Source organism: Dasypus novemcinctus, chromosome 9 (genome assembly GCF_030445035.2).
Source record: "Dasypus novemcinctus isolate mDasNov1 chromosome 9, mDasNov1.1.hap2, whole genome shotgun sequence".
Classification (NCBI taxonomy): Eukaryota; Metazoa; Chordata; class Mammalia; order Cingulata; family Dasypodidae; genus Dasypus; species Dasypus novemcinctus.
Genome location: NC_080681.1, coordinates 96,979,567 through 97,003,866, shown reverse-complemented (window position 1 = coordinate 97,003,866; position 24,300 = coordinate 96,979,567). Strand labels below are relative to the sequence as shown.

The window sequence follows — 24,300 nt, the reverse complement described above, 5'->3', positions numbered from 1 at the left end:
GTGGGGGCGAAGGGAGAGAGGTAGGAGCTGGTTGTGGGCAGCCGGTGACCACTCTGACTCCAGCAGTGAAGGGGTTCACAGATGTGGTGGGACAGGACATGTGGAGTGGCAGGTGCACAGGTGAGATGGCTCGCCTTTCAAACCATCAGCCTTCCCACACCTGCCCCATCCTCTCCTTGCTCCTATAGCATGGCTGAGGCTGACCTCCAACCTGTGTCTTGGAAAGCAGTCCCTGTGCTCCTGCCGTCTTCTCAGAAACTTTCCACTACTGATTTCCCCTTCTATCTTCTGTGCAGTCAATCTCTTTCTCTCAACCAGACCCTTCCCAGGAAGGTTTAACCATGTCCAAGTCCTTCTCTTATATATATATATATATCTTCTATTGGCCCCACATCTCTTTCCAGCCCTTGTCCTATTTCTCTCCTCCTTGTCACGTTAAACTTCTTGAAGGGATTGTCTATTCCACAGGTTCTTAGTAAGGGGTCTGTGAGCTTGAACTGAAATTCAAAAAATCATTATTCTTGTTGGGTCATGTTGGTGTGGGTATGATATATTTATTAAATAATACACAGTATAGTGTGGACTTAGTAAGGGGCCCATGGTTTTCACCTGACTGGCAAAGGGGTCATGGAACAAAAATGGTTAAGAACCCTTGGTATATACTTATTTCTGGCCCTACTGCTCTCCCAAAAAGCTATTGCTAAGGTTACCATGGGTGTACATGTTGCTAAGCCCAATGGTCGTTTTCCAGTCCTTATTTTACTTGATCTCTTAGCAGGTTTTGATGCTCTTGATCTCCACTTCTCCTTGCTGGCACCTGGGACATCACATTCTCCCAGTTCTCTTCTTACCTCTTTGCCTGCTCCTCCTCTGACTCCTTCACCATCTCATCCTCCATTTATATTTGGAGAGCCTCAGAGCTGGGACCTGAGCCCTCCCTTCACCCAGTACTCATTTTTCAGTTGGTCTCTTCCTAACCCACACCTCAGGTATCTTCTCTACACTAATTTGTATTTCTGGCCAGACATCACCTAGGCACTCTGGACCCGTATTTGTGTCTACTCACCATCTTCACTAGGCACCTCAAATTCAATGTGATCAAAACCAAACCTATGTTCTTCTGTCTCCTTCTGAACCAGTCTTTTTCACGGTTTCCCCATCTCAGAAAACAGCATCAACATCTGTCTGGTTGTTGGAGCCAGAAACTGGGATGTCAGTCTTGACACCTCTCCCTCCCTCACTCCCATCTCCCATATTCATTTCTCACCAAACTCTGTCAACTTTATCCCTAAATGGCTTTGCACATTTCTCTCCATTCTCACTGCCACCATCCTAGTTCAAGCCTTCATCACCTCTCACATGGATGATGGCAATGGCCTCCTAACCAGCCTCCCTCCAAACTACTTTCTATACTATAGCCAAAGAGAATTTTGCAAAATTCAAATCTGATCATGCTGGCCATTGCATGAAACCCTTTAGTAGAGTCCTTTGGCTCTGAGAGTAAAGACTCAACTCCAGGAAACCTTTCTGGGATCACCTCGCCTCACTTACCCTCTGGGTCTTTCAACTATACCAGCCATATTCCTTTCTGCCACAGGACATTTATATGTGCTGCTTCTGCTATACATACAGAAATGTACTTGCTGTTCAAGACACTAGCCATTGGCCACTTGTGGCTATTGAGCTCTGAAATGTGGCTAGTGCAACTGGAGAATTGAATTGTTAATTTTTTTTTCTTTTAGAAAGTACTGGGGATTGAATCCAGCACCTAGTATATGCAAAGCAGGCTCTTAACCACTGACTTATGCTCATTCCCCTATATATATATATATATAAATTTTTTTGAGGTAATGGGGCCGGGGATTGAACCCAGGACCTCTTATGTGGGAAGCCAGAGCTCAGCCACTGAGCCACATAGTTTCCTGAATTTGTTGTTTCCTTTATTTGCTTGTTGTTTCCTTTAGTTTTTAGGAGGTATATGGGGATCAAAACTGGGACCTCCCATGTGAGAAGCAGGAGCTCAATCGCTTGAGCCACATCCTTTCCCCTTCATTTTAATTAAATTTAAAATTAAAAAAACGGATTCAATTTAGTTGTGGGAAAACTGTTAAGTATGCCTGGAAAAACTTGCATATGTGAATCTACTTTTTCAAAAAGTTTTTTCCAATTTTTATAAAATATAAATATAGATCAAGAATTTCTGGTGGGAAATGTAGTGTCCGAATCAAAATATGCTATAAGTGTAAAAATACACACAGAATGTTGAAGCATTGGTTTGGAAAAAGAATGTAAGAGTTCATTAATGATTTTTATATTGAGTACATGTAGAAAAGTTAATATTTTGAATATATTTGGTTAAATAAAAATGATTAAAATGAACTTCATCTGTTTCTTTTTCCTCTTTCAAATGTGGCTACTGGAAAACTTTAAATTACATCGATGGCTTGCATTTATTTCTGTTGGACAGTGCTGGCCTAGAATGCCCATTCCTCCTCTCTTTAACTCCTACTCCTCTGTCAGAGCTTGGCTCAAATATCAGCTCCTCTGAGAAGTTTCCCTGAGTTATTTGTTTTTTATGTGCTTTTATTCATTTCATAGCCACATGCCTGTGCCAGCAGTCGCCTGCCCTTCCCTCTGTCCATTTGTGATGATACAGTTGTTTATATGATTACTTGATTCATGCCCATCTCCCCACCAACCTCTAAGCTCTGTGAGCAAGGCCCATATCTGCCTGGCTTCCCACTGGAAACCAAACACAAGGTCCAGAGCCTGTGCAGGAAGGCTGTCCCCGAACACTTCAGAATGCCACGAGAGGTCGACACATCCAATGCACTGCCTTTGGGTAGGGTGGTCCCAACTGCCTCAGAGAGTCAGAGGGCTCCCCGCCAGGAGTGCCCCTGTAGCCCTTGAATCTATAGCTTCTATCTCTACCAGACAGCAAGTCCTCTTGTACAGCGAATCAGACTCCCTTCCTCCAGCAAGCTGGGCAAGGCCCTCTAGTTCCACCCTTAGAGGTCATCAGGGTAGCACTTCCGAAACTTTAACATGTATGCCCCTCACCTGGGAACTGTATTAAACATGTAGGCACTGGTGGGTTAGTTTGGGATGGGATCTGGGATTCTCATTTCTAACAAACTCCCTGGTGATAATGCCACCGCCGGTCCACTGGCCACACTCTGAGTAACAAGGCTGCCAAGAACCTGGTTTCCACTCTGAGTATTCCCAAAGTTTTCTTCCTGCTCTGGACCCTCTGTAAGAGGCCATTAGGAGTCTCATGAAATTTAGCTCTGCCCTTCCTGCTCCCATGCTTGTCCCACCGATCCATGCACCCTGAACAGGGGCGTGGTGTCTACGGAGACCGCTATGTTTGTTCCTTTTTTTAATTTGAAATAAATCTTTAAGCAGTTTTCAGAGTCAGGTCAGCCCATCCACGGTGGGTGTGTAACAGACACTCTCCAATGATAAAGTCGCACAGCTGCCGTGACTCCCATCTGCCACACCCAGTGGACCCCACGTGCTCCCCCAGAAGCCTCCCACTTGGCCAGGTTCCGGCCTGGATGCTGGGAGATGCTTTCTCCGACACGTCCCCTGGAAGCATTTTAAACCACTTGCAGGACCCGTTGCCAGAGCAGAGCTGACCCTTCCACCTCCTTCACTTTCCACACGGTGGTGTCCGAGGCGTGGAAGTTTCTTCTGGTGGCCTGGACGGTGTGTGCGTGTGCGCATGCGCACATGTGCGTGCGTGTGTGACCACACTCTTGGACGTGGGCTTTGCATGGATGTGTCTCTCTGGGAGCGCGAGGAGGTGTGGAGTGTGTGTGCACGTTGCCCCAGATGCTCCAGTTCAGTGAAGGTTTCCTCACAGAGCGGCGTTGGACACTTTCTGCGCGGGCCTGGAGGCTGAGCACTGTCCTAGGTGGGCCCCGCGGATGTGACAGGTCCCGCCGTCCCTTGCTGCTGCGGCTGTTGCAGCCCCTGGCGCCTCCAAGAGCCAGTGCCCGCCTCCTTGCTCTCCTTCCTGTCCGGGTTCCTGTTGACCTTCTCCCGCCGGCCCTGGCCTCCCTTCCTCCTCTTCTGCCCTGCAACCCCAACAGCAGGAAGAATCAACGGAGGACGTCCTGCCCCAAGCAGGGAGGCCCTGGGCGTGGCCAGGAGGGGAATGGTGAGGAAGCTGGGCAGGGGGAGCGGGGAGGAGGCCAGGAGAACCACCTCAGGCAGTCGGGCTCTCGCAAGGCCTCTTCTGACCTGCAGACCACCTCTCCACACCCACTCGGGGTCCAAGAAGGCGAGCCGAGAGCCTTCCCACCTCCCACCCTGGGAGGCACACCAGATCCTCTCTTCCCCGTGCTGGTCCCAAGGGGCCAACGGCACGTCCCAGGTGTTCGGTGCAGCTCCCCACTTCCGACCCAGCACCTCCATCCGGAGTGAGGCCATGAGAAGCTGTAAGCTCATTGCCAGCTGCAGGCTGTGTGACCTTGGCCAAATCACTAGACCTCTCTAGGTCTTGGTGCCCCCTTCCCTCCCCCTTCTGTCCTCCAAGGGCCCTTCTAGCTCCAGCATCCACAGACTCAGAAGAAACAGGGAGACTGAAGGGATAGTGACCACAGCTACTCTGCACCCTGCCACTCGGAGTCCTATGTCTTGCACCCTGCTGGGACATGGCACCCTGCTCCAGCAGCGTGGGGTCCTGAGCTAGGGACTCCCCATCTGCTCTGAGGCCCTCTACTGGGCAATGGGCAGGAAGCAGAGGTGTCACCCCATGGCTGGTGCCTGATCCCCACCCCTGGGAGGCTGCCTGCCGCTCACCCTCAGGACACGGTGTCCTCTGCACTGTGCACCTGCGGGTCTCCCTCGTGTCGGAGCAGATGGCATGGTCCCCCGCGGGGACGTGGAGCACCCTCCGCGTGCGCTCCTCGGAGCCCCTCCGGAAACCACAGAGCTTCTTCTTCTTGGAGCATGGCCCCCACGGGGACCACTCGCTCATTTCACATTGTGCTGGCAGGAAGGGAGGGGAGAGGAAGAGAGGGAGGGGAGGTTGTGTCACCTCTTCTCCGCTGGCCAAGAAGAGCCCAGGGGAGACCCTCTCCCACCTGCTCTCTGCCTGGAACTCAGGCCAGAGGCATCTTTAGTCCAGAGAGCAGGAAAGTCCTGAGAGAAAAGCAGGAAGGTGGTCGCACAGTGCCTTGGCCCAGGCCCGCCCCCACGGGTCCTGCACCCGCTGCCCGGCAGTGCCTCCGCCTGCAGCACCCTCCTCCAGCAGCGCCCTCCGCCTGCAGCAGCCTCCACACTTACCAGGACTGCTGCACTCCATGGTGCCGTTGGCAGCTGCCGAGCCCTCGGGACAGGCTGGGTAGCAGCGGCCCTTGTGCAAGTACAGGCTCTCCTTACACTTGGTGCAAAAGTTGTGGCTGAAGCAAGCCTCACAGTGCTCGATCTTGCATTCTGAGGAGAGGACCAGATTGGGGGCCTCTGGTTCAGCCTGGAAGGGGACATTTCCCCTCATCCCCATCCCAACACCCAGCCATCATGCCCACCTCCACTGGGGGCAGGAGAATGGCTAGAGCTGCGATTACTGCAGAGGAGTCTTGGGAGGGGAGGGAAAGGAAGGGCAGGGCAGGGAGAAGGAGGCTGGAGTGGCTGCTCTTGAGGGCTGGCGGGGAACATTGCCAGTCAGCCAACCCTAACCCAAACCCGATGGCAGGCCCCAGGCCCCAGGTGAGGCCCTAGAGAGCAGGTGACAGAGGAGGAGGCTGGGGCCCTCTGGAATTCATGGGGGAAGGAGAGGAGTGTCACAGCATCCGATGGCATCCCAGGGGACCGCCCTGATCAGAGGTGAGCTAGGGATACCATGACCCCCTGCGAGTGTCTGTGGGTCTCCTCTTCCTCCACCACAGGATAACTACAACATCCCAAATCCTGGCCCTCCTCCTGCCAGGGGCAGAGAGAATCTGCTCGGAAGAGGGGGGTGGAAATCCCAGGGCAAATTCCTCTCTCTTTGCAAGGCTGAGTTCCTGGAACCACCTTGGATACCTGGGTCCCTCCCTGATGCCCTCCTGCCAGCTCTCCCCACTCTGGGAAACTGGAGGAGGGTGGATTGTGCTGGGCTTGGCTGAAAGCAACCAGGGTCTTTCACAATCTCCACCTTCCATATTGTGGGCAGAGCTGACTTCCTCCCTGCCTCTGGCACCTGAAGCCCAGGCTGCCAGTTTCCCAGGAGCTGGCACAGCCAGGTACTCCCTACCCCAAATGCCGAGAGGACCAGGAGGGCAGGCCCAGGGCCCTACCTCCATCTTCATGAGCTCTGCATCCCCACCTACTCTCTGGGCCTCTCCGGCTTTATCTCAGCCTCACCTTCCTCCCCGGTGCTCTGACTCCTGGGTTCAGTTGCAGGGAAAATAAGAACAAGAGCAGCTACCAGCTCTTGAGTGCCAAGTACTCGGGGCCTTATATTTGCATCTCATAACAATTCCAGGGAGGAAAATCTAATATTCCCATTTTAAAGATGAGGCTTTGAGAGGTTGGAACATGCCAAGATCACTCACTGAATAAGTAGCAGAGTTGAGATTAGAGCCCAAGTTTGCTGACTTGGCAACTTAGTATCATCAGCCTCCACGTTATCAGCTCCAAAAAGGATATCATGACTTTTGTCCTGTCTCCCTCTAAAGGCTGCTGTGAGGCTCAAATGATATTAGATATGGAAAGGGGTTCTAAACTCCAAGGCACAGGACATGTGGGAAGAAGCGTTGGCACTGCTCACCCGAGCGTATTCACTGCATGTCCCCCAGCGTGTCACAGCGATGGCTACAGAGACAGGGATGGAGATAGGACAGCACAAGCCTTATGTGAGGAGCTGTCGCTGGTGTGGGAGAGTGAGAGCAAGGGAGAAGACCAAGCAGGAAGAGAGGGTGGAAGAGCAGCAGGGACCAGACTGAGTAGGGACGCGAATTTTCCCTGCAGGCAGTGTGGCGCCCACAGTGGTTTTTAAGTAGAAATGGGATGGGATGGGTTGTGCATCTCAGAAGCATCCTGCTGACGGCAGCATGGAGGGCAGGTGAAAGGAACAAGATGGGGTGGAGGACAAATGAACAGGTTATTGCCATGGCCCAGGAGAGACATCATGGAACCTGCGTCATCCAGGGGCAGAGGAATAGAACGAAGGTGGAGTATACAGGGCCGGGTTGTCGGATGGATGGGGGGGTACAGCACAAGACTGGCTTGGGTGACAGGTTGGGATCACTGAGAATACAAGGGATAGAGGTAGGTGCAGGTTTGGACGGAGGAGATGGGGTTCTGACATAGACACTCTGAGTTGTAAGAGTGGGTGGGATATCTGGGGAGGGGCTGGATACGTGAATCAGGAGCTCAGGGAGCCTCCTCTCCCCTCTTCAGGGCTCCATCTACCCCTCCCTCCAGCACAAACCGTTCAAAGCACCCTCCCCCAGTGCCCAGAGCTTCTGGTGCCCCTCTCCAGCCCTGCCCGCACTCACTGATACACTTGTTCATGTCGGGGTTGCGGGCATCGAAGTATCCAGGAGGGCAGGATGGCAAGCAGACGCCCACCTGGCGGATGTCGTTCCTCTCCAGCAGGATAAACAGCTTTGGCGAGCACTTGAGGCAGCCGTTGACCTCAGAGCAGAGCTCACAGCCTTTGGCGCAGGCCTGGCTTCCCTCCACACTGACTGCAGGGGTGGAGCAAGGGTGAGAAGGCCACAGGAGAGACCCCCATCTTTCCCAGGTTCCCAAAGGGCATCACTTGAGTTCCATTCTACACCAATGGCCTTCTCAGAAAGCACAGGCCAGACCAGCAGCTCTCTGCAAGGCGGCTTTAGAAATCTTTCCAGTACAGTCTCTCTCAATGGAACTAGCACAGACAATTGGACCAAGAGCTTCCATCCATCCCTAGCTTAGATACAACACAAGCTCACCCTCCAGGCTTGTCCACCATCCCCAGGGAAGCAGCTGGGGCTGCACCTGCCCAGAGACAGGAAAGTAACTGGAATAACCTATGTCTAGACCAGTGGTTCTCAACTGGGATGATTTTGGCCCCCAGGACACAAAGGCATTTTTGATTGTCAGAACTAGGAGGGGAAGGGCTTCTGGCATCTAGTGGGTAGAGGCCAGGGAAGGTGCTAAACATCCTACAGTACACAGGAAAATGCCCAACAAGGAATTACCTTGTTCAAAATGTCCAAGACACCTGTTTAGAGCCATTCTTTGGGGCAGTATAGTCTCCAACCCTAGCATGAGTCTCGGACCTTTGATATTATCCTCTCATTCACTTGCTCAAGCAACACTTGCTGAGCCTTCCCAAGGATGGGGCACAGGTGAGTGCAGGGGACATGGAGGCAAATCAGCCCAGCCACCCAAGAGAGGACTGGCTCTTCCAGTGGAGCAGACAGATCCACAAACAGGTACCTCTCACAGCCATGTGGCTAAGCAACAGTGGAACCACAAAGAAGAGGGGGAAAGGTTTCAGAGAGGAGGTGCTATTTGAGCCACCTCTTGAAGGTGAGTAAAGGTTCAGGAAGTAGAGATCAGGGCACTCTAAGGAGCAGGGCAATGCAGGTGTAAAACAGCCACAAGGGGTGTGGCAGATGGGGTGGAGGAGGGAGGGGAGGGAAGCGGTGAAAAATAAGGTGTCCCATCCTAAAGGCCCTTTTATGTCATGCTAAGGAACTTGAACTTATCCTGACAGGCGGCATTTCCCAAAGAGTCTTCCTTGGAAAGATGATTCCCCCAAATGCTAACAGGAAGATGTGAAGAAAAAGGGCACTGCATCAAGTAAGACCAGGACCCGCTGTATCAGACAAATCTAGACAGGATTCTTTGCTGCAGGACTTCTCCCAGCTTTCATTGTGCTTCTGTGCAGAGTAAGTCTCTAAGACAGAGATAGAGTGCGCTGCATTTCCTAAACATTTTGGTCACAGAACCCAAGTGTTTTAGCGAGTTTTTCTTGGTCCCTGGGTTCCTTGGAGCTGTTTAGGCAGCAGGGAGCCATTGGAAAGTTTTAAGCCAGGGTGGGATCTGGTCAGATTTACTTATTGGAAAGATCCTTCTGGCAGCTGGGGTGGAGACCAGAAACAGAGGACCAGTTGGGAGGAAGCTGACATGATCATCCAGGTGAGAAAGGTAAGGAATTCTTAAACAGTGCTCTGTTCAGTGGAGACAGAGAAAAAGACAGACTTGAGAGATGTTCAGGGAACGCAATCCATCGGGCATGGAGACCCACAGGAAGAGTGGGGTGGGACACGGGGGAGGTTCCCAGGTTTCTGAGCTAGGGAATGCGGGAATGGCATTTCTGAAAAGAGTTTCTGAAAGAGGTCATGGGAAGCTGAATGAGTCAGGAAGGAGAGGAAGAAGAGTATGTGTTGCTTTGGGAGGAAAGAGGCAGCAAGGAGCCATAGGTACTGGCTAGAGACAGAGATTTGGGGAGATCAGAACAGAAGTGGCAGGTGGCTCAGCCCAGGGAACCCAGGGCTCAGGTTGCAGGGGCACCTGGACCTGAAGTTAATTCCCAGCAAAACCTTGCACCTCATGGGGACCTCTCCATCCCTGAAAGAAGGAGGTGAGGATGCCCCCCGCCCCCCCCCAGATGGCTACTGCGGAGCAGAAACTCCAAGGACGATTCCCCACTTCAGGACAGGAGAATGAGTAAGAGTTAAGGAGGTGAGCAGGAGGGAGGAGAATGACAAATGCAACCACCGCCACCACAGCAGCAAGAGTGTGACTCAATACCAAGCGCTTGTTACATGGCAGGCACTGTTTCCAGTACTGGACAAGAATTAACTCATTTATTCCTCACAAGAACCCTGTGAAGGAGATGTGATTATTATTCTCCTCCTTTTCCTAAGGAAATGAAGAGATTCAATGACTTGATCAAAGTTTCACTGTCAGCGAAGCGTTCCAGGCAAAAGGAACAAAATATATGCGGGTCAAGGGTGGAACAAGAAACAGAAGGCTGGAAGAATGGCTAGCTGATATTTTTTAAATATAGAATTTACTTGTACAGAGTCAACTTAATATTTAATTAATCAATAAATTAAAGAATTACTACCATTCTTCTTGGTTTAGTCATTGTAAGAGCAAAACTACTCCAAATGGTCTATTGAAGTGATGAGGGAATCCTTGGAATGATTTTTCCCCTTTGGGTTTTTATTCAGCTGCATTATAAGTTAACAAATCATTGCAAACTTTGAGTACCACTTCTCCTTCAAAGACATTAAATATAGCATTCATATCGTTACTGAAATGAATACTCATTCTAGCTTTTTGCCTTATTTTCAACAACTGACGGGATTTAGTGATCTGGTCACAGGCCTCCACAGCTGTGTTCCCACACTCATTTATGCCTTTTTAATCATCTTTGTTAAGCACAGATTTTCAAAGGGAGACTCCTGAGGCCCACTTCCCATTCAACCAGCACCAATTCTGTGTGCATTTTTCTTTGGTTCTACCAATATCATGCAAGAGACAGTGTGGCAATGCTCGGGGATCTGATATTCATTCAGGACAGCTGGTGAATGGAGCGAGTGGCCAGAGATGAAGCTGGCGAGGGCACCAGGGGCCAGGCAAGGAAGGGTCTTGAACCTTTGCTAAGAAGATGGGAAGATCAGAAGGTAGAATCAATAAGACCATGAATTGGGTGAGGGAGGGAGGGACAGCAGTGAAGGATGACACGAAGTGTCTGGCCAGTGTAGCAGGATGGCTGTGGACCCTTTACCAAAAGAGGGTCCAAGGGAGGAGGAGGAGGTTTGAGCGGGGAAAATGAGTAGTGATGTTTTAGCTATGATATGTCTGTGGTTCCTGTGGGACATGCAGGGGAGAGTCTATCAAGCCTTTGAACATGAGGGTCAGTCTCGAGTGCAAAAGACACATTTTGGCTAGAGTTTGAGACAGGGAGTCTTCAACATGAGAACAGCCATCCAGCCATGGGCATTCATGAGATGGCAAGGAGCATTGGATACAGAGAGTGAGAGAAGAGGAACTAGACACGTAAGAGAACGATAAACAAGAAAGGCCGGCTAAGAGGTCAAGGAGGCGCAGCCAGCCAGGTAAGGGACACTCAAGGGCATATTGCATCCTGGAAGCCAAGAGAAGAGTCCATTCCATGGAGGAGGGAGGCATCAATGTGCCTAATGCTGCCAAGTGTCACATAAAGAATTCTTGACAAATTGGTTGTTGGCAACTCTGGTGAGGACATCTTTGGTGGGGTGGTGGGTTGGTGGGGTAGTGGGGTGGTGGGGTGGAGAGCCAGTGGCAGTGGTTGAGGAGTAAGGGAAGGTAAGGAGCAGAAAGAGGACGAAGAGCTGGCTCATTCAGGTTGGCTGTGCAGGGGAGGTGCGAACTCAGGGGCCAGTCAGTGGGAGCTGCCATTGGAAGTTCAGGCTGTGGAAGGGGTGAGCATCCTCAGGAAGAGAAGGGCTGAGCCCTGGGCAACACCTGCACTCATCAGGCAAGCAGAGATGCAAGAGAGAAGTTGAAATGGAATCATCAGAGAGCTGGGAGATGAGAGAGAGAGAGTCCATCCTACTAAGGCACAGAAGCTGGAGGGAACTTTCTAAAACTGTAAATCTGACTGTACCACTGCCCCTCTTGGAGCCTTTTGTGGTTCCTTCTTTGCCAATAGAAAAAAGGGAGAGGGAGAGGGAGAAGGAGAGGAAGAACAGAGAGCAAGTCAAAAGGGGAAAGATCTGCAGTGCCAAGGGCTGGGCGGAGGTCAAGGCCGGTGAGCTCGGAGGCAAATATATGACACTTGGCCATTGGGAGATGATGGCGTGGCCTTGTGAAGGGCAGTTTGGGTAGAATGATGGGGATCGAAGCCAAAGTGGGTGGACTGAGATGAAAGTGGAAGGAAAGGAGTGGGGATAACTCAAGAGGAGGGGCAGAAAGTCAGAAAACAGAAACTTAGAGGAGAGGAGCTGAGAGGGGCATGCGAGGAGACCCAGAGGCTAAGTAAATAAATGGAGAGAAGACCCCAAGCATACAGGAAGGCAATGACACAGAGCTCAGGCAGTGGGGTTGGCCTTGGTTAGGGGAGGGACCAGAGCCCAGGATCAGGGTCAGGGGACTGAGGAGGCTGAGTCAGTGAGGTGTTTGGGGGGTCAAGAAGGGTAGGGAGGGCTCAGAAAGGAAGAGCAGGCAGTGACGGGCAAGGGTCAGTTTAACAAGGAAAGGGATGCTTGCTGAGGGGGTAGGAAGCAAAGGGTGTGCTCGGCTTAGCAAGGCAAATGAGTGGGCAGTGAAGGAAGGGATGGGGATGGAGAGGGGAGGGGCCTCTGTGTAGGGGGGAGCTTTCCAAGGAAGATGGGGCTCAGTCACAGGTATGTGGCCTTGAATGGTGTATCCAAAGAAGGTGGTGTGCTTTTGAGGGGGCAGGGTAAATAATGGTTCAATGGAAAAACAGAGGTCCATTCATTCCCTAGACATTCACTGCACAACTAACACAGGGCCAATCCTGCTAGGAGCTAGGGATGTGGAGGTCCAGCGGCAAAGGCCCACCCTGGGACAAGGGAAGGGGACAGGTTCATGGAGGAAGCGAAGGCTCTCCCTGAGCCAGCAGGCCAGCTGAAGAGGACGTGCTAGGCGGGAGGGACAGTCTCTGCAAGGCTCAGAGGCACTGGATGTCCTAGAGTATCCATGGAATGGAAAATAGGGTTTTATTAAATTGGTGAAGAAGGGGACAACAAAAAGGCTCCCGGAAGGACATTGAGACACTACGGTCAGGGCAGATAGCTCATGAGTTTGGTGTCCAGCCAGTGGACCCTACCCTGGAATTTATGCTCCCCAGCGTGACAGAGTTGGACTCAGTTGTGGTTTCCCTACACATGGCTCTTCTGCCCCTTCTATTTGAACTTATAGTTAGTATTAGGGTTGATAGGTATATGTCCAAGAGATTTAAATCTTTGGTCCATCCATTTGCCAGCTGGACCCTGAATCTCAACAGAGTTGAAACACCTACATCCTCCAGTTCACTGGACTCACCCAGGACAACTAATAAGGAGATGATGATGGACAACAACCATGCCAGGAACAAAGTGTCTGCAATTGCAAGCAAGATAGTACCATCCATCTGCCCCATGGGATCTAAGTCTACTATCAATTAGAGGTGGAGTGGGCATCATCATCCCAGAATCCTCAGGATTGGGGACTAAATAATGAACTAGAGTAGACTTACTCTACTCTAAGTGTTCTACTATAGACATACTGTGATTCTAGCAATGGAAGAATTTATATCGCTGAAGTGGAGACAGGGTCACAGGTTTTGAGGGGAGGATAGGGAAAAAAGATGTACTACGAGGGCATTTTTGTGACTTGGGAATGGTTCTGAATGACATTCCAATAGACAGATACAGGCCGTTATATATCTGACCATAACTACAAAATTTTGTGGGAGTGTAAACTAAATGTAAACTATGGTCCATGCTTAGTGACAATGCTCCAAAATGTGTTCATCAATTGTAACAAATGTACCACACTAGTGAAGGATGTTGTTAATATGGGAAAATATGGGAGGCGTAGGGAGCAGGGCATATGGGAATCACCCATATTTTTTATGTAACATCTATATAATTTAAGTATCTTTTGGGGAAAAAATTAAAGCATATATTAAGAAAAAACTCTCTAAGAAGGGCAGTGATACGATCAGATTTACAGTTGAGAAAGTTCCCTCTAGGAGGGTGGAGGGTGGGTGGGATCAGTGGGGGGTGGGGGGTGGCTGGGGATGAGGCACCTTCCCACCTTCTTCACCTGGCTGTCTTCCCCCTCTCCCCAGCCCCTCTCCCCACCTGCACCCCACTGCTCCCAAGCACTCTCTGCTTCCCCGCCACCCCAGCTCACTCCCTGAGCCAGGAAGGAGCCACTGTGCCCTCCACCACTCCCCTCTGCCGCTTCTACGCCTCCTTCATCCTTGTCTAAAACCCCTTCACCTCCAAGTTGCTGGGGAACACCCCGGAGTAGACCATGCACTCTACTCCCTGGAGAATGGCTTCTGGCTCACAGCTCCCCCTCCCCGCTCCCCCAGTCCCAGTTCTGCCTTCATCCCCAGAGCCTTCACTTCTCCCAGTTTCCCAGCTTCCTCATCTCCAGGAATCTTCCTACAAACAAAAATCTGATGATGTCACACCCCTGCCTAAGATCCATCAATGGCTCCCTATGGCCTACAGAATTAAGGCCCAGCTCCTTCATTTGGCCTGAAAACTATCATGAGCAGATCCCACCCATTTCTCCTGCACTGAACTGTTTATTTCTCTGGATACACCACACTACTGTGCACCTCAGTGCCATTGCTTAAGCTGGTCCTTCTGCCTGGAACACTCTTTCTGAGCCTGACCAACTCCTTCAAGCCTCAGAACCAAAGTCACCTCCTCCATGAAGCCTTCCCTGATCTCACCTCCCAAAGAGTCTGGATGGAGTGTTGTGAGGGCTCCCAGGCCCCCAGTACTTGAATCCCTCATGGCAGAACTTGTCTCCTGTGTTACTGTCAGTTAGCATGCTTTTTCCTCTCACTAGAAAGAGCTTTGGAGAATAGGGTCTGTCATTTCTGAAAGTCCAGGTGGAGAGTTGAGTCTCCACAAGGGGACAGGGATCCTCCAACACGCAGGGTCAAGGATGTGGGGAGTAAGACAGAGGTGCAGGGAGGGGGTGGCGCTCAACCAGTGCCCACTAGTGCAGAGGGTGGGGCTGGATAGGCATGGGGGCTCGGGTGGGGCTGCATTAGGGTCAGTGGGGTAGAGAGGAACTTGCCATGACACAGGGGAGTGAGGACCCTGTGCTGGGGGTGGTCTCTAGCCTCAGAGGCTCTAGATTTGGTAAGAGAGACCTGACTTAGCTGGAGTTGGGGGTGGGGCCTCAGGGGTAGACCAGGAAGCGGCAAGGGCCCTGAGGCCTGCTGCCTCCCAGGAGCTGGGTCTGTTCCTGCAGCTTCCTGGCACCCAAACTCATTGGCTGCAGATTCAACAAGCCAAGCACGTCCCGCGGGAAGATCCACGATTCTCTCTCTCAGTCATAAGCTTAGTCTAGACCTTCAATTTTTTTCTCACTAGGGCCAAAATATGTCTTTAAACTTGTCCATTTGCCTTCTGCCTCAACCGAGTTGCAACACCTACTCTCCACTTCACTGGAGTCACCCAGAACAACAACACACAAGGGGATGATGATGGACAATGACCATGCCAAGGAACAGAGTGTCTGCCTCCATCACCGCTGCAGCTGGACAATGCCATTCCCCTAATCAAAACCTCTCTGAGGCTCTTCCTTACCTGCAGATCAAGTCAGGTCAGGACCCAACTCCTCGGCCTGGCAAAAGCAGAGAGCTTCGCCTCTACCCACTACCACAGCATCATCTCCTCGGACCACCCCCCCTTCCTCTGCCTCAGACAGTTTTTTCTATTCTATCCTGAGGTTGTGAGGCTTTTTGCTTTCAGCAGCAGAACGCTTCTTTTCCATAGACAAGATCCCAACATATGTGGGCACAGCCACTCCGTTAACACCCTACGGCTACTCTCGGCTGTACCCCATTTCCTGAACAAACACTCCATGCCTCCTCCTGGCTCCCACATCTTTGGGCAATGCTGCTCCCTCTGTCTGGAATGGCCTTTGCCCTCACCTACCCCCTTGTGCCTTGCCTAGAGACCACCTACTCATCTTTAAAAATACAACTCCACAGTAGTTGCTGAGGGCAGGGAGAGGGAAGAAGAGATGTGATGTGGGGGCAATTGGGGGACTTGGAGTTGTCCTAAATGACAATGCAGGGACAGATGCTGGACATTATATATCCTGCCATAACCCACTGAATGGACTGGGGGAGAGTGTAAACTACAATGTAAACCACTATCCATGTGGTGCAGCAGTGCTCCAAAACGTATTCACCAAATGCAATGAATGTGCCACGATGATGAAAGAGGTTGTTGATGTGGGAGGAGTGGGGGGTGGGGAGAGGGTTATATGGGAACCTCCTATGTTTTTTTAATGTAATGTTTTGTGTGATCTATTAACTTTAAAAAAAGATAATTAAAAAATTAAACTACATTTTTTTAAAAAGTACAACTCAGGAGTCATTCCCTCTGGGCTCTCCCAGCTCCCCAGGTTTCACTGCCCCTGATTGAAATGGTCTCTTTCCTACACTTGACCATGGGTTTCTCAAGGTTCATCTTTGGAAACCAGGGCCAGGGTCTGTGGGTTCTCGATGGACATTTGTTGAATGACTGAAGGAATGAATGAAGATCTGGGAAGGGAAGAGGGATTCTAAGGACGATCAGTGTGGGGGTGGGGGTGGGGGTTGGGGGCCCCAGATGGAGGAGAGACACAAAGGGCATCCAAGTTTCTGGAGGAGCTGGGGCTCAGTGAAGGAATGGGGGCTTCAGCGGGGATAGGATGATTGAGGGGGCCCAGGAATCTGAAAGGAGAAGGGTCTCTGTAGGGGACAGGGATACTCAGTGCAAGGGACGGTGAGGGGATGAGGGTCAGTGAGGGGCAGGGAATCCAGGCAGGGAAAGGCATTCACAAGGGGTTGAGGGCTTTATGAGAAGGGGAGGGGCTTAACAAGGGAGGAGGGGGCTCAGGTGCATCCTCAGTGAGTGGAGGAGGTGGAGGGTGCCTTGCCAGGGCTCATCACTTAGAGATAAAGAAAAGGTCTTTGCTCAACTTCTCCATCCATGTAGCAAGACCAGCACTGGGACCCCAAGATCAGCCATTTCCAGGGCCAAAACCAGTCTACAGCTCAGTGTCAGAGCTATATTGGGTGGCTTCTGGCCACCCTACAGACATGTGGCCATCGGAAGGATGGACAGAGCCCACAGACCTGAGGTTCTTACACACAGCAAGCCCACCCGGTGCCCTTCTGTGCCACACACAACCGTCTCAGCCCTCCTCCTTCCTGTGCCCGCTGCCCGGGAAACCCTAGGGCACAATGGGTCATACATTGTTTATTTACAGAGCATTGATATGCATGCCCAGGTCTACGCAGAGCTGGATATTTTACAAAGGTTTTAAAAAGTATAGATCCATTATCTCATCATGGAAGTTTTACTCTAGTCCTATACAATTACACTTTAAACTTCAGGATTAAGATTATTATTTGGTAAGTATCACCTAGCCACATATAATCTGATCCCTCTCTGAACCTTGGGACCATTTTGGACTCTCCTTGTACCTGAGTCTTTTCCCATACCCAGCATTTCTCACCATCAAGAATGTCTGCTGCCCACGTCATATGATAAGAAAAAGAAAGGCTGAAAAAGTTTTGATGAGGGTAATAGCAGCACACTATCATGAAGGTAATTAATTTCACTGACCTATACACGTGCAAGTGGTTAAAATGAGAAATTTTGTGTTGTATATGTTGCCACAATAAAAATTTAAAAACCGTGGTTTACAAGCTAGCGGAGGCTTTTGGATGTGGCTGTATCAAAAGTGGCCCCATCAAGACTGCTGTTCTGGATTGGATGAAGTAATGGCCTGGCAGGGACAGGCCCTTTCTGATGGCCAGGGCGGTACTTTTTTTTTGCAGCAGCAGCAGCAGTCTCGAACGCCCCCGGTCCAGGTGCGGACCCCGTATTTGTGAGTGTAAGCACACCGGCGGGTGTGTGTTGTGTGAGTGTGAGCAGCAACTCTCAGTATCTCTCCCTCTCTCATCTCGGAAATGGAGGAGAATGATTACAAACCGCTAAACCGCATCTGGCTTGGGGACTCCAAAACACCAGCCGCAGCAGATGAGAAGGGAGAACATCAAGGCCTTGCTGCTGATTAAACCTAACCGTCTCTAATTGTTTGTTAAGCCGGGGATTTTCAGCTTCACCAGTCCTCTGAGCTTCTCTCCCAGGCAGAGCTCTGGCCTTGGCAGCTCCGGCGGAGACCCAACAAGACCCCACTGCCTCTCCCCCGTCACCAGAGGCCTCTGCCTGAAGGGAAAGGCCTCCAGAGAGAAGCGAGCAGTAGTCTGGTTAGATCTGAGGAAGAACCTCCTGCCTGTAGGCATGACAGATCTGTACAGAAAGGTGAGGCCTTGGGAGTCTCCAGCGTCGTGTCTGTGGCACAGGCTCCTGCCCGCTCCCAGCGCGGGCCTCTGCACGCACCGGCCCCGGCCGTTCCACAGCATAATGGGCAGGCTTGGGGGGTTCTGACTCCCCATCCCTGGAGACATGAGGCAGAGGCCAAAGGGCCCGTCAGGAGTGCCAAGGGCAGGAGTCTGAGGACAGAGGAGGGGCTGGGGACAGAGTGGTCTTGTACATTCTATGAAACTTGGTTTTCAAGGAAACAAGGCTCACAGAAATTAGGACCCCTGAGTTCCAATATTGACTATGTACCTTTAGGCTTGTTTCTTCCCCTTTCTTAGCCTCAGTTTCCCCAACTGTACAATGATAGAATGTAATATTTTTTAAAGTGGCGAGACCCCTTTCTTCCAACAACATGGTACATGGAGGTACGTTACTGAAAACAACTGAAGTGAAGCTGCTCGGGTTTGAAGGCTGGTGGGGCCGGCCCCCTGCCCCCTTGCCTCCCCTGACCTCCACTGTAGCTCTCTGGATCCTACCAGGCCTGGTTTAAAGACCACAGAATGGACAGTCTCAAGGCCTCCCTGCTTCGTGGGGGAAGACTTGTTGCCCACAGCCAAGCTGTGCAGAGCCCCTGCGCTCCAGCCACTAGAAGAAAGGAACCCCGAGCCCCCCGACCATGCTGGGCAGGGGCCCGGTGTGGGAGCATCTCCATGGATACCACGATACCACACAAAGCTGGTGTTACGCCAAAAGGCGTAATGCACAGACTGGATCCTCACAAGAACGGGGTTAACCTACAGGGTGGGTAATCTCAACAAATTAATGCACCCACTGGATAATCCACCAACAGGATAATCTACTGAGCAATCTACAAAGCTGTAAAAGAGAAAGTCGAAATCTGCAAGGGTCACCACTGAGAATAACAACCCCTCAGGCCCTCAGGCCCCCCGGCAGCCCCCGCCCACTCCCAAGGCTGGCCCTGTCCAGCCCCCTGGCTACTCACTCCTCCTCTGCCTCTTGCCCTTCGTGCCCCGGCTGCCCGCAGCGAGATGCATCCAGCTCAGAACCAGGACCACCACACACAGCCCAAGCCGCATAGTCACTCGCCAGCTCCGGGCCCCTGGGAGGGGGGTGGGCTCTGGGGGGGGTGGGCCACAGGGCTCTTGCTAACGCCTCCGGGGCTGGGTCAGCAGCAGGGGGCCCAGGCCTGGGATGTATCCCAAATCCACCATAATCTCAGCTGGGGACAGAGGGCATGTGGGGAGCCCAGTTCTCCATCAGCCATAAGGAGGTCCAGAGAGCTTTCTTCTAAGGCACCTTGGGGTGTCACATGGGAGAACTCTTTGTCACTTCAGTGGGAACCACTCCAAAAACCAACCTGTTGGGGGAAGAGAGAGAAGGGTTAAGTCTATGGTACCAGAGGGACACCCCTCCCCCAACCTCTTACCCTTTCACTGGCGTCCTCTACTCAGGGGAGTGTGGGAACTCAGAATGTTTGGGTGCTGCAAGTTACCCGACTGGCAGCTCTGCAGAAGGAAATCTGTTCCCTTTCCTGTTTTGCAGAATTCCCTCACTGGTACTAAATCTGGCTACCCGAGCAATTGAGACGTGGTGGACATTCAAACTAAACTTAAGAATGACCAGTAAATTCTTAATACTAGGAACCAGCTGGCCTCACCTCAGCCGGCCATCTCTAACTGGAAGCCCTTCTTTAAGTCTACCCTACAGACTGCATGCTGCAGTAAAATTCTCTCTTCAGGAGGCGTGCTCTCTGTCCTTTTCAGAGTGACCCCTCAGCCTTCTCTTCCCAGTGCTGAGTCATCCCTGCACCTTTCACCTGTCCTAGAGCTAGAGCGCTGGCCACCCGGCAAACTGGCAGACTCTGCATGGCCCTGTGGACTTGGTGGGAGAAAAGGAAGTAAGGCTTTCTCTGGGGCCACAGAAACTCTGACACAGCAGGCCCGATGGGCCTGGCCTTTGTGAGAGGATAAAAGAGGCAGTGATGCCCATCCTGGCCAGAGACACAGAGAATGGGGATAATCCCCCAGCCCAGCGAGAGCCAGGTCTCTGGACCTGCTGGCCGGGGTGACGGGGGCAGCGGGAGATGGTCACTCCCCCAGGGAGCTATGTCTAGGAGGTTGGACATCTGAGCCTCAGGGCCCAAAACCCCAGTTCACGCTTTTCTAAGTGCACGCTCCGAGGTGCCCGCTGTACTCTCACAAGAGGCCCGCCCACTCATCACCCCACGCACTTCCACGCACGCACGTCCATACCATGCAGGGGACGCGGCAAGCCTTCGGGTTTGTAGCACGGGAATCTTTGTAGGTGCCAGGGCAGCATCACCCTCCTCCCGCTAGCTTTGTGATTTTGGAGAATTCTCTTAACCTCTCTGAACTGCAGTGTCCTACTCTATAACTTGGGGGGAAATAAGCCTATTTCACAGACTTGCTTTGACAATAGGGTGAGTTTGGGCCTACTAATGAGAAACCTGAAATGCTGGAGGGGACGCCTCCTCCGCCCCCTCTCCCAATCCTTTCCCCTCTAGGCTCCTCAGGGGCCAGGCTGCCCCTTACCTCCCAGGCAGGCCCCATTAGAGCCCACCTGCATGGGAGATAAATCATTATCCCACAAGGGAGTTCAGCACCTCCTCCGCAGCCTCTCCCACCAGCTTTGAAGGCCAGACACACTCAAGTGGTTAAGCTGCCTGTGAGAAGTGTTTACATGAGACTGATGGATCCCACCTGGTAGCACAGCCAGAGCCAGCAGAGATGCCCCCAGCCACCCCCAAATGCCCCGCCAGCTGCCAGCCCCTACGTTCCCTTCCAGCACTCCCCGCACGACCTGCCATGCTTTCCCATCCTCCCCAACCCCCACCACACACTTTCTTCACCCCAGAGCGTGGATGTCTGGCTGCGTTTCTCAAACTCTTTGGCCCCAATGATATCGTTTCAGAGGTCTGCTGTATAACATGTTTAAAGGCATACACTTCAGAGTCAGACTGCTTGACTTCAAATGTCAGCTCTGCTACTCATAAGCTGTGTTGCTTTAGATTAGCTGCTTAGCTGCTCTGAGCCTTAGTTTCCTTATCTACAAGAGGTGGTTGTTTTTGTATAGCATAAATGAATTAATACAAGTAAGTGCTACGAACGACACCTAGCACATACTATTATTGTATTTTCTATAAGCAAGGCTCCATTTTATATCTACATTCCCATGGTCATCTGAAAAGCAATCTAAATATTTTCTGTATTATCTGGATACTAACCTTAATACTGAGAACTGCTATGTAATTTCCATGTTTTGCATTTATCTGTTTGGTAGATTGTCTGGGCATCAAAGTAATCACTTAAAACAATATGGTTTACCTTTAAGTGCAGCATTCCTCAAACCGAGGCCTGAGATTCTCAGGGATCCTTGAGTTCTGACCTGGGGTCCAGTCCCAGGTCTGTGAGCTTGGGGCTCACTGAGAGACCATTTTCCCTGGGACCCTTGGGGAAGAAAGTTTTCCGGTGCCTCTCTGCACCCCTCGGGACAAGACACCTGGCATGCTGAGCTTAGTGCTCAGCGAACATTACTCCCTCCCTCTTCCACCCTCCACTCCCCCTCAGATCTCCCAGTTCTTGGCCTTCGGCACTACCCTTGCCACACACACCCAGTCCTTGCCAGCAAGGACCTTCTGTCCTGCTCCCACCTGAATCTCCAGGGAGCAACCACCTCAGCTGGAAAATGGGAAGGATCTGAAGTTCACTGGAGCAGGTGACATCGGACTCCCTCCCTGCGGTGACGGGAAGAGTTTCAAACCCTTTTTAAAAATATAAATGTAGATCGAGTCAGCCCTGAAAAGCTAAGGGTTCATCTACACCAGGGGGGTCCAAGCTATGTCACCAAAGCTGGATATGGAAGGGGCAAACCGGAGGGCAAATGCCCCATCTAAAGGGGGCCTGTGTGACTCAACTCCAGCCCATTGGTGACAGACAGACCTTGTAGCCCAATGTGGCCAGATCTTCTGATGTTTTAAAAAGAGTTGAAAATTCAGAACTGTATGCGAGATCTGATTTTAAATGCTGGACAGGCCTAGCACCGAGCCCCGGAGGGCCACTAGTCCTGGTCGCAGAGCACCCACCCGTACCCTTGGGCAAGGGCTGAGAGGGGAGAGAAGCCGAGGACTGTGCTCCTAAGTGGCTGCCTCTGTCTGACCTCCTCCGGGCCTGGGGCTCTACGGCCCAGGCAGCTCCTCTGTTGCAGCCCATTATGCCCCCGCCCCCATACACACCCAACTAGAGGCAGTAATGAGGATGCCGCCCAAGACCTCAGGTGTCCTCGGGTGAAGAAGGGCAGGTGTCCACATCGCTGTCAGGGTCAGGGATTCACATCGGCCACGTGCTAGGGCCTCATTTACTGCCCCCTAAAATTCAAGAAGCAAGGCAGAGCTCCTCCAATTTTCCAGAGAGGGAAACCTGGCATTGAGAGGTTGAGGGTCTCCAAGTACAGATGTGGTCAGAGACTAATGGTTTTGCTTCCCGGGATTGGGTGACATGAGGTGGCACCAGGATGGAGGAAGAGACTGGGGGAAGTGGGGAAGGGCATGGGGACAGAAGCAGAGCTGGGGCAGCCCAGGAGAGAGGCTACAGGTGCTAGGAGGTCGGGGGAGGGGCCATGGCTGGGGGAGGGGCCCAGGGTGGGGATCAGACCTAGCTCTGCAACACTATCAGGATAAATTGGTACAGCGCCTGGGGCCAGATGCAGACCCCAGTGAAAACCATCCCGGTAATTTCTCACGCTCCTCTCCCAGACCAACTCCGGGCTGGAGGGATGCGGCGGCCGAGATAGCGGCCCCGGCAGGATCGCCGGGCCGGGGGCGGGACCAAATATGTGCGCGCCGGCCCGTCGCGTCGAGATTAGCGTGATGGCCAGAGCCAAACTAGGTGCTGGGGCCGCCCGCTCCCAATCCACCCCCAGCCCGCCCCCGCCAACACCACGGGCACGCAGCTCCACGACCGCCCTAAATGCGCAGATTCTTCTTCCCTCCCTCCTATTCCGGAGAGGTCCAGCAGGTGCCGGGGGAGGGGAGGCGGACCCGACGCCACTCTGGGTGCCCCTCGAGATCCAGGAGAGCCTCCCAGGTCTCAGAGGCCGCTTTCCCCGGAGGACCTCTGCCCTGGCCCTCCCCCGTACTGACTAGTCTGGGAGCCCCGGGCGAAGCCAGCTCCCACCTCTCCCCACCCAAGCGATACCATTATTTCCGCAGCGCCCGAGCCGGTGGGCCGGGGAGCCGCGCCACCCCGCAGCGCACCCCGCCGCAGCGCGCTCCGCCTGCCACGTCGGACCCGGGCAGGGGCTGCGGGACTAGGGTGGTGGAGTAACGCGGGGGCGTGGGGCTCAGGGAAAGCCGAGGCTGCGGGACCAGGGATCCAGAGCTTCTGGACCGGGACTGGACAGGACTAGGGGAATTTGGGGGAATTCAGAGCTGGGAGTGGGGGCGGCCACCGGGGGTTGCGGTTGCGTGGTTGGGGAGACCCAGAGCAGCAACCCGGAGGGGGGTGCCCGCTGGCTCAGGGATGACGGAGGCAGCAGGACTTGCGAGAGGAGAGGGGCGCAGTCGGACACCTCTTCTTCTCGCTGTCTCCCCGACCCCCACCCCCACGCCCCGCCATCCGCCCTCCACCCTCCACCTTCCACCCGCCACTCTCCACCCCGCACTCAGCTCGGCCAAGCCCCGACGGGAGGGCCCGCGGCGGCCCAGGTCCTGGCACAGGGGGCTTTAGGGATTAGGACGACCGCGGCTGAGAAGGGACTCACCTCCGCGCAGCCGGTAGCGGCGGGGGCAGGCCGGGAGGGGCGAGGGCGCGGCCCGCTCGCTCGCGGCCGCAGGACTGTCCTGCGCGCCCTGCTCGCCGGCGCTCCGCCCGCCAGCTCCCAAGTTGCTCAATCTGCGGGCGGCTCACGCCCTCCGGGGCCCGCGCCCCACCCGGTGCATCGGTCCTTGGGGGCGGCTCTGTCGGGCCCTCACTCTCGGCCGCACACGAGTCTCAGCGCGCTCCTCTGGCTGCCTGACCCGGGCTCTCCGTCGCGCCTCCGCTGGGCCAGAGTTCCCAGCCCGGAGAGGGGCTAGTCCTCCGCTCGCACGAGGGAGGGAATTCCCCCCTTCCCAGTCCCACCCTGGAGCCGGCCCCCCTTCCCGGGATCCGCAGCAAAAAACGGACTGGAGCGCCGGGCCCGGGAGCCCGCAGCCCCCTCCCGCACGCCTCTGACCGCAGCTGGGATGCTGCGCTCTGAGTGCGTGGCTGGCAGCGCGACACGTCCTCGG

At 53.1% G+C, this 24,300-nt stretch overlaps 1 protein-coding gene across 2 annotated transcripts; it reads right to left on the bottom strand.

The window, feature by feature from the left end:
* Positions 1 to 535: 535 nt before the first annotated feature.
* RSPO1 (R-spondin 1) lies at positions 536 to 24,038 on the bottom strand. 2 transcript variants are annotated; one of them, XM_058303858.1, is made up of 6 exons: positions 23,793 to 24,038; positions 18,997 to 19,371; positions 7,488 to 7,679; positions 5,293 to 5,442; positions 4,807 to 4,995; positions 536 to 4,079 (listed from the first exon to the last, which is right to left on the bottom strand). In XM_058303858.1, the coding sequence occupies exons 2-6, from the start codon at positions 19,088 to 19,090 to the stop codon at positions 3,913 to 3,915; spliced, it is 792 nt and encodes a 263-aa protein (XP_058159841.1). In that variant the 5' UTR covers positions 19,091 to 19,371; positions 23,793 to 24,038; the 3' UTR covers positions 536 to 3,912. The 2 variants fall into 2 exon arrangements, with proteins under 2 accessions (XP_058159841.1, XP_012386006.2); XM_012530552.4 differs by lacking the exon at positions 23,793 to 24,038 and adding an exon at positions 21,685 to 21,791.
* Between the last annotated feature and the right edge of the window lie 262 nt (positions 24,039 to 24,300).

What these genes read in the sequence shown, in the direction of transcription:
- RSPO1 (XM_058303858.1), bottom strand. Translation starts at nt 19,090, where the DNA reads ATGCGGCTTGGGCTGTGTGTGGTGGTCCTGGTTCTGAGCTGGATGCAT. An exon ending in CATGGAGTGCAGCAGTCCTG is followed by an intron (nt 4,996 to 5,292) that starts GTAAGTGTGGAG and finishes CCTTCCTGCCAG; the next exon opens with CACAATGTGAAATGAGCGAG. An exon ending in GAGGACACCGTGTCCTGAGG is followed by an intron (nt 4,080 to 4,806) that starts GTGAGCGGCAGG and finishes TTGGGGTTGCAG; the next exon opens with GGCAGAAGAGGAGGAAGGGA.